This window comes from Pholis gunnellus, assembly GCF_910591455.1.
Source record: "Pholis gunnellus genome assembly, chromosome: 5".
NCBI classification, from domain to species: Eukaryota; Metazoa; Chordata; class Actinopteri; order Perciformes; family Pholidae; genus Pholis; species Pholis gunnellus.
The window spans coordinates 17,439,493-17,457,807 of record NC_136531.1 but is presented as its reverse complement, the minus strand read 5'-3'; the positions used below and the strand labels follow the sequence as shown (position 1 = coordinate 17,457,807).

The window sequence follows — 18,315 nt, the reverse complement described above, 5'->3', positions numbered from 1 at the left end:
CTATTTGAGGTATCTGTTAAACAGATTGTTGCATTGATTTCTGGGAAGACAGATGGTGGTGTGCATGCTTCAAGACAACTGAAGGAATGAAGAATTGTTCAGCTCGGTAGATCAAATTCAGTATAGTTATGTCCTTAGGGTACATTTTTATTGCGCGTAGGTGCATACGATCTCACAGACATATTTTTGAGTAGCTTTGTTTTCTTTCTGGACATAGTTGAAGATAGAATAGCTTGAAATGCTTGAAAATGAGACAAAAATACATTTTTTTCTGACAAAGCAATGAGACAAACCATGATAAATCTGTCTGCCTTGTTAGCACGTCTTTAAATGGTTAGCTCATTATTGCAGTTGACATTTGATCTTCTTTTGCCAAAGGAGAATGAAAATCTTGAAGACACCAACAACAAAGACTAATATTCTGCTACCCACTTTACTTTTTACCTTTGACCAATTCCTAATGTTTTTATTTACATGTGAACTGAAGGTTTATTTTATTTTTTTATTTTCCTCCGTGCTTTACTCATTCTCCTGCCACCCAGCACTCCTCTCAGCCCCAGCAGCCTCAGCAGCCTCTGGCCTTCCAAGCAATCATTATTTGACATGATTGACACGTCAGGATGGTGTGCATTTCATTGTTGAGAATTTTAGAGCCCTTGGCCTCATGAACCTGCAGCGATCAGTGGTACGTCACCCTTCAGCCATCCTAGTGGCACATGGCTGGATTACAAACTAGGCAAAGCGGGCAACTGCCCAGGGGCCCCAAAAAGTGTGCTGCATGTAATTTACACAATTAAAATCAATTTGAACCGCTGAAGGAGATTATCAAATGCGATGGGTCCTGCATCTCATTGTTTACAAATCAAAAATGTCACTGGCAATAACTTTTTACATTTTTTTCGGATGTTTAAAAATAAGAAACTATATCACTCTTTAAAGAAGTTTTGGGCTTGTTACTACAGCCAACTAGAGTGTCCACCACCTGTGCCTTGAGAGTGTCCGCTAAATTGTTGACCATGCGGGAACCCTTAAGGTACTATTCATTCCCATGTCGGAAAGTGTTTGAAGTGTGTACTCCAATGACCTCGGGGTCACATACCACACAAAGGGGCTATGCAGTTATGCTTACCACTGGCGATCAGAGATGGACGATGGAAGGGAGAAGGAGAGAGACAATAGGGGGAAGGAGAGCTCGTTCTTGAGCCATGGTCAGATGGGAGAGAGCTAAGTGGTGGGTGTGTGCAAAGACTTGAAATGTGTTGAGAGACGCGTGTGTTATCGTTTCTCCTCGCCACTGGCCGTCCAGTACCTCCCCTCATGGTGTGTCGTCAGCAGTTTATCTCAGGGTCTGGCTGGAGCTGCAAGTGAAAATGGGAGGAAATCTGATCCATATGGTGGCACTATAAAGCTCACAGCTGATTTTCAGGCTTCATCAAAACTTGGTCAAGGCTTCATCTCTACTCTTGACTGGCATCCTCCTCTCACACCTGGTCACTGCGCTCTGAAATTCTCACTTTGTCCTCAGCAGCACCGGTGGTCTGCCTGACCCCTGGGGTGCCTCAGCTACCGTCTTCAAAGCTGATTCTTCTTAGAGAAGTAAGTAAATTCCCCGGTTGAAAAGTGTTGGATTTAATGTAGACAAGTTATGGACAATTAGATGTGCATGTATGTAGCCAGATTATGAATGAGTAATTACGCATTGCATGTATCTGTTCTTCTTGTGTTGCCTTCAGATATGAAGGTACTAGGCAAGGTTGTTTTCCTGCTGTTGCTCGGGGGAATCTGGTGTCAGAACAACCGTAATGCTAAAGCTAGTGGCAAGTCCACCAAGAAGTCTGGGGGGAACCAAGGAGGTGATGTTGACCAGTCTCCCCCCGTGGTTGATCTGACTGCTGGAGCAGCTGGAAGCATTGGCAGCCCTAGAGGCACTGAAAGCTCTGGAAGCTCTGGAAGCACTGGAAGCACTAGAGGCACTGGAAGCTCTGGGACCTCTGGAAGCTCTGGAAGCTCTGGAAGCACTAGAGGCACTGGAAGCTCTGGGACCTCTGGAAGCACTGGAAGCTCTGGAAGCACTAGAGGCACTGGAAGCTCTGGGACCTCTGGAAGCACTGGAAGCTCTGGAAGCACTAGAGGCACTGGAAGCTCTGGGACCTCTGGAAGCACTGGAAGCTCTGGAAGCACTAGAGGCACTGGAAGCTCTGGGACCTCTGGAAGCTCTGGAAGCACTAGAGGCACTGGAAGCTCTGGGACCTCTGGAAGCTCTGGAAGCACTAGAGGCACTGGAAGCTCTGGGACCTCTGGAAGCACTGGAAGCACTAGAGGCACTGGAAGCTCTGGGACCTCTGGAAGCACTGGAAGCACTAGAGGCACTGGAAGGTCTGGGAGCTCTAGAGGCACTGGAGGCACAGCTGAAGCAGCGCGGGAGGGTGCTGCAGGAGCTCGTGCAGCTGAACAACAGACAGATGATATGAGGCTGCACTTCCTAAAGAACAATCAAGTTACATGTAATGATGGAACAGCGGCTGGGTGAGACATTCTTGATTTTTCTTTTTTCTTTCCTGAAGAGGAACTTATGCGATTTTTGCCATTTGCTGTCTGTTTGCAGATAATACAGTGATTTTAGAAGCTACATAGGACATCAGTATGTCCATACATGGCTGCCTTATATCCACCATCTCCTCATTCCTGTTTATTTGTGGTTCTGCAGGTTTTACCTAAAGGAGTTCAGAGGAAGCCGCCGATGGCTGTTATTTCTGGAAGGTGAGTTTTTAAAAAGCCAACTGGTTAAATTGGTCCCCAAAGGTCAGCTTGTTTTGGCGTGACGCCCCCATTGGAATTTTGATGGGGATTTCATCTCTGTTATTCTCCTTTTTTGGTTACTGCCTGTCACTTTGATAGACTTTGAATGGGGGAAATGTCTGTGGATTGTCCTCCAGCTTGACTTACGTATTCTGAGAGCACAGGAGAGGTGTGCATCACTTTTACGGAACACAAGCATTTCACCTGGACTTTCTATAACAGGATATATGATTTATTGGTGTATTATAATGAGTGGTAGAGTGTAATGCATTTTTCTAAATTCAATCAAGTCAAATTCTCTCCCCCTTTTTATGTCAAACCCACAAATCAGCTGCTGACAGTTTGCAAACTAAAGGAATCATTCATCTTTTTTCTCCAACTCTGAGCAAACATATAGCCTCGTTAGCAGACCAGGCTACAGGTGCATTCCTTTCTCTCTCCATTCCTCAAAGGCCTCTGTGATGAGCTAACAAGGGTCTCCCTTCTGTGCCTGATGTGAATGTCTAATATTAGTCTCTATTATTTTTAGGTGGCTGGTGCTGCCACAGCAAAGATACCTGTGATTCCAGGTACCAAAATATACCCAGACTAATGAGCTCATTGGGGTGGCCCCAAACAAAAAGAGGTAGGTCAGCCGGCCTTGTTTTAAAATGCATGTCATATTGTTCCCATGATGTTGCTTGTTTTACGTAACCTTTTGTGAGACAAATGGACATCTGTGTGGTCTTTGATTGCTCCATTTACAGGAACTGGAATATTGTCTTCTCAAGCGCAGGAAAACCCACACTGGCATAACGCAAACATTGTGTAAGTACTTGTATATCTTCACTGTGTGTCTTACTGTGACTACTGGTCACATGCAGACAATCCTTGTTTGTTAATGTTTGTTTGACAGAGACATCTCCCCATCCACAATTCTGTAGATATCAAAATATGATCTCATGGCTTATATTTAAAACAGCAATAAATCACTTTTGTTTGTGCCTATTGTTGTCATTGTTTTTTCTTAATTAAAGCTGCATTCATTGTTTAGTTTTTTTGGCCACTTGGTGCTGGGCAGGTAGTGCACCATGTTTTTTTGTAATGCTTTTTTAATTAAAAGAAAACGGCCTGTTGTTTCTGGAAGGGGTTGGCAATATTGGTGAGCGTGAGCCAAAACAGTAAAGTTGCAGACTGCAAAACCACAACAATGAGATTAAAAATGTTTAAACACTCGACAGAATTGAGGGGAACTGAGGGGAATTAACATTGTGGGAATGAGTGTCCTAGTTGGCATGGTCACTTGATCCAGTATATGAATATATAAGACTACCTTTTAAAGACATTTTAAAACACAATCTTCAACTTAAAAAATGTGTATAACCAACTAGTATGACCAACAGCTGAGTGAGATTTGTAGAGGTTTGGCAATTTCTAATAAATGACAGAAGAGATGACCTTCATGGAGGAGAGGTGGAGGTGTTTTGATGGCCTCAAGCTTTCTTCTAACAAATGCGATTGTCTCCTTTTCTGCAGATTCATCCCGTACTGCTCCAGTGATGTATGGAGTGGCACGGGGGTTGCCCCGACCCCTCCTCCAAGGCTACGGCAAGGCAAGGAAAAAGAGGGGGATAGAAATACAAACGCAAGTAAGTTTCTCCAGATCCTTAAAGATTTTTTTCTGTTGTTTTTTTTGTCCTGTGTAGTATCCTGCTTCCAGTTATTTGATGTGTGTATTTGTTAACAGCTGAGTACACCTTCATGGGATCCCTGATTATCCGCGAGGTCATCAAAGACCTCATCCCCAAAGGAATCAAGCAGGCCAAGGTTGTCATGCTGTCTGGCACGAGGTGAGTTTGATTTATCGCTTGCACTCTGATGCTGACCACAGCTTTTGGACAAGAGCCTACATCCTCTGCACCATCTGGACCATCTCCATGCCCAACATTAAACAAGAGAAGCTCTATTTTGGGTGCTTCCTCTTGTCAACAATAAAGACATAATGTCTATTAAAGGGCCTTGCCCTGTAATGGTGAACATTCTTCCCAGGTTAGCAGCATGGTTGTTTGGACTCCCCCAAGACCTAAAACAAGACCCACTGTCTGAATGGGAACAGCTGGCATGCGCTGTCATTATGATACCCCTAAAAAACGTGGCACTCTCAAAGCCAAGCTATTTATTTATTTTATTTTATTGGCTCTCCTGCAGTGCTGGGGGAACAGGTGTTTTGCTGAACATCGAGAGGGTGGCCAGTCAGCTGGAGCAGCTCGGTGCAGAGGCTCAGGTCCGAGGCCTCGTGGACTCTGGATGGTTTCTAGAGAGTAAACAGCAGAGATCACCCAACTGCCCCGAGACTATTTCCTGCTCACCTGAAGATGCTATCAAGATAGGACTCAGGTTAAGTCATGCATTCTTCAGTGAGCCTATATAGAATATATGTAAAGCAGCACATTCATAGGCCAGATACAGAAATGATCTTTCCTTTGCCGTCCCAAATATAACAGTGCTCTTATATTTGGTTTTATCGTATTTGTGTGTATTAAAGGTGTTTGTTGTGTTTTCTCAGGTTGTGGAACGGGGTTGTACCTGACAGATGCCGGCAGCTCTATAAGAGAGGAGAGGAGTGGCAGTGCTTCTTTGGCCACAAACTGTACTCTACCTTGACCTGTGAGTGCTGTCTGGGGCCTCCTAACTTTATAATGACTAGTGCAGTGCCCCTTGAAAACATGCCTGCTCAGAGCGGGTCGAACGCTTGGCCTGTGGTGTTGCTGCTTGCAGAGCAATACACCTGCCATCACGTACTCTCAGTCAGAGACAGAAATATGCTGGTACACGGGGAAAAAAACACTAGGGACCGACCTTACATATTAGAATTATTTCATATTAGAATTGAAAGCTCAACCATTAACTTCACTTAAGAAACATTTTTGTCAAGGCAACAATACCTTAATCAGATCTTTTTTCAGCTGCTTGCTGCACTCACAAAGCCGTGAGATTGAACCAAAAACAGTAAATTTACTGGTAGTAAAACTAAAACAATGAGCTGAAACAAGCAATAAAGCTCCATAGAGCTGAGGGGAGCTGCAGTCAGGTCACAATTCTCTGTCTCTAGGTTCATCACCATGAGCGTCACTATTTTCCATTGCACATATTTATATGAATATATTGATTAGAGCATCTTTAAAACTGAACTATTTGTTTTCCCTGTAGCCCCTCTGTTTGTTGTGCAGTGGCTGTTTGATGAGGAGCAGCTGAGAGTGGAGAACATCTACATGGGAGGACAGAGTCTGTCCGAGGAGCAGTGGCAGTACATTCAGAACCTGGGCAGGGAGCTCAAGATCTCACTAAGAGATGTCACGTAAGATCCCAAAAACCTGTTTGAAAGAAAAGTGGTATCAATAGATCTAATAAGAACCGGGTGGGTAAACTAAAAGATCGACAAACACCGAGAGATGGCTGTATTCTTCTGTTTGTGTTTTTCAGGGCAGTGTTTGCTCCGTCCTGCCTCTCCCACACAGTGATTACCAGAAGGTAAGACTGGATATATGACTCCTTTGGTGGTAAGGCACTTTCATGCCTTCCGCCCCTCACTTTATTCTCGACTCTACCAGTAGTCATCTCTACCTAGTGAGCTCATGCTGCTGTTTTTGTTTGCTCGTTCATCACGCCACATTCTTCCCGTCACCAAATGCCATTTCACACTTTCCTTAACCCCTCGGTACCCCTTGAACACACTCATTATTTTGCCGCACAGATGGATATTGATGGGTCAGTGCTCGGTTTACAGAGTCAGGCTAAGTTAGGTGTATTTAATGAGGGAGAAGATTCTTTATGGGAGGAGCTGAAGGTCCAAGGTCATTGGAGGTAATTTTGCGGTTGCTGTTCTGCTGGGTAACCCTTGCTGCAATAAAATGATGAGCCAAAAGTGACCAAAAGCAAATTGCCTCTTTTTATTTCTAATCCCTAACTTCCCTGTCTTGTTGTTCTTCCAGCAACTGGATGAGTTTTCAAGTTAAAGGCACCTCTCTGCCACGGGCCCTGCACTGCTGGGAAAGGAGTCTGGAGGCCACCCGCAACAACAGAACCCCTGCCAAAGGCTGTCCTTTCCACCTGGTGGACACCTGCCAGTGGCCCCAGTGCAACCCCACCTGCCCAGCCTTGGTGGACCAGGCCACCCAGCAGGAGCTCACTTTGCTCCAGATGCTGGTCGCCATGGGCCTTGACCTCCAGAAGCTGGGCCTGGATCCCCAGGAAGATGCAGATTCTCTGGCCAGCGTGGTCAGCAATGGTGGCTAAATGTAAAAGTGGATAGAAGCTTGAGCCATGCAACGGCTTAATAGAAGAAATAATGTGTTGAAATTGTAATGTAACCATAGAAATAGTACAGAAATCTGGTTACTTGGTCTTGTGCTGCTCAGCATTCCATTATGCTTCATGCGTCTGTTAAATTGGTGACTTGACTGGTGGGTATGTCACTGAGTCTGAGTGGTTTGGCTGTCCCTCTACTGGACACTAGAGGAAAGAGCTTTGGGTCTAAATCAAAGGTGTTTCAGTTGTACTGGTTAAATAGCTTTGAGTTTCAGCAGATGGCCAGACATACTGTAGGCTCCCTCATTTAACACACTTTCATCCTGATCGCTATACAGGAAACTCAAACTTTAGAGTATAGTAATAGAGTTGAAAGTTTTTAATGAATAGAAGCTCCTTCAAAATGTCGGCACATGTTGCTTTGACAAGACTCGTAAAAATAAACATTTGCACACAATATACTATGGTAGGTTAACATTTTAATAAGCTTTAAAGAAAGATGTATGTACCGGTAAGCACTTTCTACCGAACAGTCATACAACAGCAGTTATTCATGATGTGCCAACTTTTGAGTATTCTGATTTGGATTCACATTAACCCGATCATTTTTTTTCTCACAAAGACACTGATTGCGATTTCTGTGACTTAGTTTTAGTCTCTAGCTCCTGGTGGTGAATGTGCATGATGCTCTTTTGTATATGCCGGCAGGAGTTCAACTATTTAACATGGGACGTCTGCAGTAAATTGATAAAGTTGCCTTAAAAACAACAACGCTGTGGTTATTTACCGCTCAGTGGTCAGGATCATCTAGCTAGTGACATGCATGGACATAATACAGACTATGTATTGCAATCCTTAATTGTTGTCAATATTTGCAACTCATGCTTCTTTCACAATGTTGTGCATGTTTTGCAAGGCATTTTCAGATGTTACTGTATCTGTATGTTTTATTTTCATCTACTGTAATGACAAATGATACTAATGTGACAAGAATCGTACCTGCTGTTAACAAGCATCAGACTGAGTTGTTGCTCATGTTAAAACAGGGAATAAAGATTCTAATTTGATCTGACAACATGGACTCGTTTGTGGTTCATCAAATTCTGTTTGTTGATTCTCTTGAAGTCTTTATCGTAACACAATCATAAGCTATATGCAAAAAGGTGAAATGAGAAGATGCAGAAGGTATGTCTCTGACCTCCGGCCTAGTTTTCTTTCAGACTGAAAAAGCATCACAGAGTTTCTTATAAAGCACTAATCAGTATCTGTTGAACCATACAGGGACCTATATACTCAATCAGTCTGAGGAGCATTTACATCTCAAAACGTATACTCTTTATGTATTTTGAGTAATTTAATGTAAAAGAGGACATTTCAATTACGCAACACCAACTGCTCTGTATAAATAAGAAAATAAAAGTTTTTTCTTAGCTTGTGTCAATGAACCTTTTGAAAGAAACAAGCATGTTTCTTGCTTTATCTTGGCATTTTATTTTATCAAATTCTTAGATTTGATTATATGCTAATCTCAGTTTGCAGTAAATAACACACAGTTTCTTCAAAGGGTATGTACAGTAAATTCCACTGCTCAGCAGAAACACCTTTTAAAAGATTTTGCACAAATTCTGCATGGACCAGGGGTCTTCAACGTTTTTCAGGCCAAGGATCCCCTACTCTATATATATTGTATAAAATTGTGTTTTATATTAAAATGGGCCGAGTGCCATGTATAAACATACTTCTTTATTGTGCATTCAATACTAAGCTATTAAAAAGTTTTTATTTTAAACGTATGCAAACAATGAGTAGGGTGGCCGTGCCACTGCCATTTCTAAACATACCTTGTTAACTGATACCAATATCAACATTGTCTGTCAATTGCATGATAATCATGCATACAAACCAATCAAATTTAGGTTTTTATTTTAAACATTAATGTGGAATCGAAAATTAGTGATGGCCTATTAGTGCCACTGCTATTCATAAACATACCTGTTATCTTGCATACAATACTGAACTATTAAAATAATGGACAGATTCATGTTTAACAAAATTTAAAATAAAAAAATCTAATCAACCAAAAATGTCACGAACCCCCTGCAGTAGCCTACCTATGGGGTCCGCGGACCCCCTGTTGAAGACCTCTGCCCTGGACCCTGCTCGCAAATGTGAGACCAGCAGAAATGACAGGACACATATTAAAGACTGCCTTGAACCTACGTAGCTGGGCCTCTTCTGTTGCATGACCCACCATGACAGTACAGATATTGTTCTTTTGGAAAATTTCAAAACAAAGATACCCCAATCTACGATTAATATTCTAAAAAACTAAAATTAAACTTGTCAACCTTCCTTTGCTGCAATGCCATGGTCATATCATCCTTCTTTTACTGAAATCGACTGAGCATGAACCAGGAAATCTGCTTTGTTTTTTAATATGCTGAAAATAAATATTTGATTGCACTCAGCAGGCCATATTGCTCTAGAAAAGAAAATTATGCATATATTTCGCACTAGCTAAATGCAAGGGAACGGATACAAATGTATGGATGCAATTTTACATCCTTACTGCTAAGAGGCGCTGCTTTAAATTTGACTAAAGTTCTGCACGCATCTGACGGTGAAACCTGGTTGCAAATGTCTTTTTGTTTTTCTTAAAGCTGCTTTTAGAAGTCACATTACCGGGAAACTTGTAAATGTGCAAATACTCTCTGTATCGTTTTATATTGCCACAGCGGGTGTGCGGTGGGTTTCTGATCAAAAACATAAAGACAGTAATTTCACAGTGGTGGGGTTCATCCCAGCTTAAAAAGGTCTTGGATTTTTCCCCATAATGCATTGCCGTTCGCTTCCACTTCCTCTTTCCGCCATATTGCAGAACCGGTAAGATGCCCTTTTTCACTGCCACTGTCAATCTTCTAAGTATCTTAAGCATCTGCATGTTATATGTCCCATTTCTGTGGTCATCTTGAAGCATAAACTCATATTATTGATTTGGGAGGATTATCGCCTCGATTGGTGGGACAAGTTAAACACAACCGGACTACAAATTTCACCTAGCAGTACCTCAGCCCGGCCCTGGGAATTGGTGCGTTCACGGCGCCTGAAACGGCTAGCTTCGAAACCACGCGAGTGTTTTACTTCAAACAAATAAGACGTATATATATAAACGCTCTCCGTTGATATGCGAGTGTAACATCTTGTGTACGTGGTCGACACGTCGTTGAACACTGTATCTGGGTGTTGGGGGGGATGCTTTACTACTTTGTTAGTGTAACGTAGTCGGCTAAGCTAGGTACCGTTAGCTTCTTGGTGCTCATGATGGACCATGCTGTGTGGGAGTCTAGCGTATTCAGTGTTACTCAAGCACATTATATATATATATATATATTTATATATATGAGTTTCTGCTTCCGCGCGTAAAATTCGGCGGGTATTGGCTAAATAGTTATCCTACCTAACTTACCAGTGTTAGCCTTGTTGCTAGTAAGGCTACCTGTGTCAGAAATGCTCTAGTCGTGACATAATTAGTGCTAGCCAGACTTTGCTTCATGGACTAAAGGGTGGTGGGCTTAACTTCTTGTACATTCAAAACATTCCAATATTTAAGGACGAGGTCCGAGGTTATCTATCATTAGTTTCCCAGTCGTATTGTATGTAGCATGATGCTCCCTTACATTGAAGTGTAAGCCTCTTCAGATGAACAAGCTACATAAAATACAGGTTAGATCTCCTCTCCATAGTATGTGAAGCATTGACTGTAAAGGAAGTAGTTTGTGAAGCTGTGCATAGCTTCATTTCTGTTGGTTGTGGCACACACACACACACACACACACACACACACACACACACACACACACACACACACACACACACACACAACATGCTAATAACTTGATGGATCTCTTTCCTGTGTCTGCAGGCATCATGGTGCGCATGAACGTTCTCGCGGATGCCCTGAAATGCATCAACAATGCTGAGAAGCGTGGGAAACGCCAGGTCCTCCTCAGGCCCTGCTCCAAGGTTATTGTGCGCTTCCTCACCGTCATGATGAAGCACGGTGAGTGAGGGTTGTTCCCTGATTTGAGTGAGGGGTGTTTTGGTATTATGAAACGCTACGCTAATAATTTGGCCATGTGAAAGTGGCACAATGTGTTCTGTGCATTATATTTGCTGTTGTAAAGCTAGAAGGAGATGCAAGTTACAACAGAGTGTATAGTTGGTGAATGGATGGTCAACATCCAGCAGAAAAGGTTTTTTAAAGAGTGATAATGGCTGTAGAGTTTAGTGTCTCAATGAAATCGTTGAGCGTTTTACTTAATAATGATGTTCTTTGTCGTTTATACCTCCAGGTTACATTGGTGAGTTTGAGATCATTGACGACCACAGAGCTGGAAAAATTGTCGTCAATCTCACAGGCAGGCTGAACAAGGTAAAATGTCTGAGTTGAGCCCGCTATAACACTGCTTGTAAGAAGATTTCAATTAAATGCAATGTTGAATTAACTGTCTGCGTTACACCTGAGTTACACTACAAATGAAAACATTTAAAGCTCTGTTGCAGCAGTTTGAAACTGTTCCGTCATGTCTGCTCTTCCAAAGGATATAAGCAAGCCTCTAGACATAAAAATGTTTTCTAAGCTTCTACTTTAATTAAACTCATTGCTTCTTTTTGGGAAAGCGGTAAATGCAACTGGGGAATACGGAAGCTGTCGCAGATTATACATTTTACAGTATTTAACCTTCACGCGTGAATCTGAAGTGTTAACCAGCGTGTTTGTGTCTTTCAGTGCGGCGTGATCAGTCCACGTTTTGATCTCCAGCTCAAGGATCTGGAGAAGTGGCAGAACAACCTGCTGCCATCAAGACAGTTTGGGTAAGAATCCTATTCACCAACGTGTGTGTGTGTGTGTGTGTGTGTGTGTATATATTGTTTTATATATTATATGAAATACACACACAAAATAAACCCAACCTGAATGGTGGTAGTGCTGACCCCACTGGACCCTTTAAGTCCTCCAGTCATTGGCTTGTGTTCATGCTCATCTTGTCTGCTTGGTGGTCCTGTGTGGCTGCTTTGGAAAATTTGGTTAATTTAGTTTCCCCTCAAGAGATTTAACGATTTTGTGCTGAGAATCCCAATTTGCTGTATATTAGAATGATTTTAATGTAATTACACTTGGAGGGTAGGCCGTTTGTAAACTGATGGCGTTATATCTTCTGACTTAATTCGCAAAAGCAGTCATTTTATCTTAGAAGAACATGGACGTTGCTTGTCTACCGCTAGATTGATCTGTTAGTTTGTGTTCTTGTGACTTTTGAAGTCAAATTAATTCGGCATTCACTTAGCTGTGCATCCCTTAACTTCGTGCAGGTTCTCCTGTCTGCTTCTCAAAGCTGGGAGTATGCCGTTACTGTGTAACATTACTACACAGACTTTAATGATGTTTGTGTTTATACTGTGTAGCGTCATCGTACAGAAACCTGCGTCAGGTAGAAAAACATTTAGACGGGTGTGGGGAAGATAGCATTTTGATAAAACATTTTAATTTAGACCAAAACTGTGAGTACTCTGATTTAAATAATGTGAAGCCATCCTGATCATGTGCACCCACATACGTGTGTACTGATGCAGCATGACTTAAAAGCATCACTTTTTTACAAGCAATGTATTTTTGGATTTGTAGTAATTATGATTGAAGAATTGACAATTGTTACGTGGATAGTCAATGGTATCAATAATAATAATAATATTGAATTCTTGGTCCCAGTCCCACTAATTGTTCTACTAGTGTCCTAAAGTAGCACATAAGAGACTGAGAACAGCACACAAATAGTGATCGACTAAATATCTGGAAAAACTGATTCTGCCAGCAAAATGTTCCTTAAATACATGTAGATCTCTTCCCTTTGTGAAGCAATTTTACTTTTATGCAAAACTTTCTTAAGACAACCTGTTTTTTTTTTAAAATAACTATTTTACTTCCTGATGTAGATAATTAGCTTTTATCAGTAAATGTCGGTCCTGTTATAGAGGCTAACGAATGAAGTAACATCACATTTTAGAGTCTGTTCGAACTTAGTTATTTGTTAAAGTGAGAGTTAATAAAGAAATACTTCATTTCCTAACCTGTTACTGGTGTAAACACTGACGTCGTGGTTGAAGGACGTATGGAGCGGCTTTCACAAACGCTGACTGCCTTTTGTAAAGCTGGGGATATAAAAATATATTGAAACAGCAAATGGCAGGGAAAGGGAGTTTTGGTACCTATTGTCTTTATATATTTATTTTGTGGTGGTACATTACCAGCAGAAACATTGTGGCGGCCTCTTTGCTGTGGTCCAGACAAAAACATAGGCGACTCGTTTCTTCTTGGAAGTTTTAGAAGCACCGATGCTGCAATGACAGAAATCCACCAAGTTGTTCTCTCTATGCCAGAGAACCCAGAATAATGGGCCTGCCCGTTAGTGCTTAGCACAACATCTCTGTGTGTGTGTGTTCCAGACGCCATTGACCACTGTAAAAAGTCATTTAGTTCAGTACTTCATTATGAGTCGGTGCTAGTAAGAGGCTGTATGATGGAGGAACTTCTCAGAAGCGGTGATGTCATTCTGTTTACTGCGCTGTAGATGCAGAATGTGAGATGAAGCCTCTAATAAGCAATGTGTTTTTTTTATTTATCATGAGGAGTGACTGATAAAACTGAAATAGAAAAATCTTATCAGTAACTTAGGTCTTGTATGTTAACTTAAACCCATTTACTAATTTGGATGACTGGGTTCCTTTTACTCTGAACACATTGAATTGCTGTTTTGTTACCTGAAGATAAAATGTTGTACAGCTGACCTCCAGAAGCTTTTATCTTTGCTGGGTGCTGTGGAGCTAAAATAACTATTGTAAACAGCTGGTACTTGTTAAAAGTGGGTTGTTTCCTTCTGTAGATGGGTCAACAAGACAGTGATGGTTTTCATGATACATATTGCCTTATTTCCAGAGTTGCATGTTTCTGTCACCTTGCAGTTGTCTGGTTCCACCGTACTCGAAAAAGCTTAATATTCAACAAATCTGCCGGGAGTAGGTTTGAGATAACTGTTATTTACTCGAGGAGCCAGACAGATGCAGTCTGAGATGCACTCAACACAGTTAAACTTGGAAAGTATACCGACAGCAATCACCCCACCAGTACACATCTTTAACTTTACAGTCAAATTATGAAAGTTCAGTTCAGAAAAATAGGTTTTCATAGCAGTTATTGCTTTGGCAGATTATTTGTGAATTGGGTTTAATCAGATGGCTAAAAATGATGGTTTTCAGTTTTTTTATGTCTTTCTGGTGCATTATAGATGTGTGTGTGGAGGCTTTTTATTTTGCTCCTTTTTAAACGAACTATGAACTTGACAGTTGGAGGCCAGACAGTAAACGTTTTAAATCATACTTGTTTTAGGATAGATGGTACACGTGTTAGCGATCCTATAGTTTTGTACCACTTTCTATATGCTAACTATATAATTGTGATCTGTGTGAGAGATCTTGAGTTATGTATCTCACGCAGCCTGCTGCAGTGTAATGGATTTATCGGAGTGGATTGGTGACGTGCTGACTTGTTTCCACAGATACATCGTGCTGACCACCTCAGCTGGCATCATGGACCACGAAGAGGCCAGACGGAAACACACAGGAGGCAAAATCCTTGGATTCTTTTTCTAAAATGTAAAGAACTGCAAATAAAAGAAATGACAGGTGAACGCTGGAAGTCTGCTGTGACTTATTTCATACAAAGAGGTGTCTGTTGAGAGGTGGCTTCTGAAAAGAGTGCAGCTTTTGTTACAGGGTCAATAAAAGTCCTTTGGTTGAGACAAAATCCTTGAACACACTAGACTGCTGGTATGTTTGGGTTTTTTTCTGATAAGAATGCAACTTGACACCTGGAACAGCTTTTGACTTTGTCCGTAAACACCACAGAAATACAGACTAGACGTGTAAAGTTGTCATGGAAAACAGAAATGAATAAATTATAATTGATAAAACATTTGAACAAAGGTTGGTTGACACGGTAAACATGGTAAAAAGTAGAATCTGCTTACCGTTGACTCCACAATATCTTATTTTTAAAACGTTCTTGGTCAGATCTTCATTGCGCCAACAAACACATCTATATAAAGCCAAAAATAATATACATAAAAAAAAAAAAATCATATCACAACATTTTGATGTGCAACAGGTGACCGGACTGAACAGCCATTGGTCAGAAACGAGGAAAGAACGGGTATGAGCTAGCTCAAATACCAAACAGTTTTCAAGATTACATGAAATGCTTATCTTTGAGACAATAGTCCAAAATATTGTAGGTGCATGAAAAATAATAAATGGAATTTGTTGGACTCAAATTATGCAACATATGGACAAGAGTGTGAAAGCATAATATCAACTTTGTCTCATCTGGTCGGTGCTCCTCACTTAATTCAAGAGTGAAAAGCAACAAACTATTTGGCTAAGGCTTTAAGTGGCTGCACAACGAACTGAGAAAGTGATAAAACATTTATCGGTCAACCCACTGACAGCAGCTGTTGAGGTAAAAGGTGTATGAGAAGCATGCGGCTACCATTACAGACTCTACTGCAGGTGGTTGGCGTTTGTGACATGACTCTGGGGCACATGCCTCAGAGAGTTACTTCCATAAACACCTGACTGAAGAGGACTTTTGCTCTGGCTCCAGACGAACCTCTAATAAGGACATCCATGTCTCTGGCCCCAGCAACCATTAAGCCACATCCTTGCTTTACAACTGCCAGCTTGTAAAAAGCCCTGGCTCTTCGCTCCCGCAATCGTCTCACCACTGTGATCCTTTTCTGGGGTCCTCTGTGTATTTTGTCTCGTCTCCAACCTCTTCGGAGTCTTGCTGCTGACCTCACATTGGACTCTGAAGAGGAGAAGTAACAGCCTGCTAATGCAACATCTCTGTCCAAGTGCTCCTCGTGGGCTGAGAGCATGCACACGCTGCCTGCCTCCCTGATGGGTTCACAGCACTCAAGCGCTGCCTTGTAAAAGAAAGAAGAAAAAAACAACTTGTGCTGCTGCTTGAAAAAAATTGGAGAAATCAGAAGAGCTAGAGAAGTACGGCTTTTATGCTGTTAGTGACATTTTGACAATAATACATCTGGGGTCAGCTGTCTTGGCAGCAACAAATAAACCACTCGATCAGATGGCTTGTAAACAGTTTGATAGTACTTTCAGTTTTTTAAGTGTGGGGGGTTCTGTAAAGTATCAAAGAGCACAGAACAAAAGAAGCAGAGCCGAATTCTCCCGAGGAGCAACTTATTGACTGATTGGTCAAGGGGCTCAGACCATCTTGTAAGTTTAAAGTCTGGAACCTTGAAAGCCTCTAACACCCCCTCACTCCCATTTCTGCTGTCTTTTTCTTGATGCTGAACTTTCTAGTAAAAGGAGAGCACTTCACCAGAAATTCTGCCAGACTCCAGGGGAACGATTTGTGAAAATGTGCTTTTAAGAACACACTTCTGGTGAGCTTTGGGATAGTGGCATTTACAAACCCTTTCAAAAGGTAAAGGTATTTTAATTTATTACAGCTCATCAAGCGTAGTATGTTACCTTATCTTAAAATGCAGGTATGAAATGAAAGAACTTTGAACTTTCAAATAGGAATGTAAGTTCCAGAAAGTATGAAAAGATAAGAATTTATTCAACGTCATTCAAAAACAGTCCAGATATACAAATAAATGTAAAGCAACCTGTTACAGTAATCATTCATCCATCTTTATTCTAGCACCCTTACACTCTGCACTATTGCTGTTACTGTTTAGAAATGTCATTGTTGTTTTAAAACTTTGTCCAGCTTTGTTGTTTTTAGCTGCATTTCTGTTTCTATGTATGTTCACCGAGAGCAACAGAAACCAAAGTCAACTTCCTTGTTCGTATTCACATACTTGGCCAATAAAGCTAATTCTGATTCACAAATTCCAATTTTAACCAGCAGCTGAACTGAGTGAATGAATAGAGAGCTAAAAAAAAAAAAACTAATTAAGAAATCACATTCTTAATATCAGAAATGAATACAAATTCAGTATTACTTTCTAAACATTATTTCATGTGTTTTATTCTATCCTAGATAATGAAAGTCAATGTTTTTATTAAATAAATATTATCAGTACTCTAATATTTGTCTCCCATAGGCCTGAGACCAAAGGGAGTTAAATGTCACCAGCTTCACAGAATGAAGCGAATCTCAGGTGTTCGTGTGTAGTTCAGACAGAGCCACGGCCGGAGCCAGAGTCTTAAAGAAACTGAGATCAGGAGTCCAACTAACCTGAAAGGGGACCTAAAAGTAATCAGCTTCAAACACTTTAATCAGCCTACAAAACATCCACCATGTCTTTCTTTTTGTTGCCATTTTTTACTATGAAATGTAATTCCCACAAGACCGGGAGGCGTGTTTGTGTGTTTTAGGCGGAAAGGAATTCTTTGTAAAGCAGGTCAACACGTCACAGAGTTAATGGACGAACGGAGGGTCCTAAGACCCAAATTAGGACCCTCTGGGTGCCAACATTAAGCGTAGACATTGCAGTATGAGAACACTTCAGACCTGTTTTAGCTCCCCATGATAACTAAAGCCTCAAGTAGCACCTCCGCATCAGCGAGTAGAGTCCAAAGTCCCGAGGCTCTTTCAGACTGAAAACGGCTCGAGGAGGGAAACGTGAAGTCAGAAGGGACGCGTTTTGGAAAGCCTCCCTCATTCCTGCAAACCTCTCACTGTCTCTGCCACAGTGACAGTCTGTTTGAAGACAATGTGCAACCTATGCATCTGGGGATCAGGGTCCACCGCCTGGCAGCCTCCAACATGTTTCTCCAGTCTGCACCATATGTCAGCTGGAGCCCTGAGATGTCCCTGAAGGGTTTAGAGCACCGCTGTGGAGGAGAGGGGGAGACGTGCAGCTCCCAAAACAAATAGAATACATTAATACGGAAAGAAAAAGTGTGCTGTTTGGCTTGCTTTGATAGAAAGTGCCAGAGGCAGGGGGAGCGAGAGAGCAACTCTTTGCAGAACGTGCAAGACAGAATATATTGTGCTTGACACCATGCTAATATGTTAAACAGTTTATTTAGCTTGGAACCTATGTAACGAACTCTAAGGAAGAAGGTCGATCAATTTCATCGGGACGCATAGAGTTAAGCAAAATTAATGAGAAATGTAAAGGGGCAGTTTGCCAAAAT

The 18,315-nt window shown here is 41.6% G+C and overlaps 2 protein-coding genes across 4 annotated transcripts; both read left to right on the top strand.

Moving 5' to 3' along the window:
- Window positions 1-1,735: 1,735 nt before the first annotated feature.
- notum2 (notum pectinacetylesterase 2) lies at window positions 1,736-7,074 on the top strand (the record flags this gene model as incomplete). 3 transcript variants are annotated; one of them, XM_079159642.1, is made up of 12 exons in its annotated part: window positions 1,736-1,866; window positions 2,320-2,526; window positions 2,708-2,760; window positions 3,329-3,424; window positions 3,546-3,606; window positions 4,315-4,427; window positions 4,526-4,628; window positions 4,987-5,175; window positions 5,345-5,445; window positions 5,989-6,136; window positions 6,262-6,309; window positions 6,771-7,074. In XM_079159642.1, the coding sequence occupies 12 exons, from the start codon at window positions 1,736-1,738 to the stop codon at window positions 7,072-7,074; spliced, it is 1,554 nt and encodes a 517-aa protein (XP_079015768.1). The 3 variants fall into 3 exon arrangements, with proteins under 3 accessions (XP_079015768.1, XP_079015770.1, XP_079015769.1); XM_079159644.1 differs by having other exon boundaries at window positions 1,736-1,876; window positions 2,345-2,526; XM_079159643.1 differs by having other exon boundaries at window positions 1,736-1,896; window positions 2,365-2,526.
- Window positions 7,075-9,947: 2,873 nt separating this feature from the next.
- rps15a (ribosomal protein S15a) lies at window positions 9,948-14,831 on the top strand. Its single transcript, XM_079159567.1, has 5 exons — window positions 9,948-9,969; window positions 11,009-11,146; window positions 11,439-11,518; window positions 11,876-11,961; window positions 14,700-14,831. Exons 2-5 carry the CDS (start codon window positions 11,014-11,016, stop codon window positions 14,791-14,793), a joined length of 393 nt encoding a protein of 130 aa, XP_079015693.1. The 5' UTR covers window positions 9,948-9,969; window positions 11,009-11,013; the 3' UTR covers window positions 14,794-14,831.
- Window positions 14,832-18,315: the final 3,484 nt, after the last annotated feature.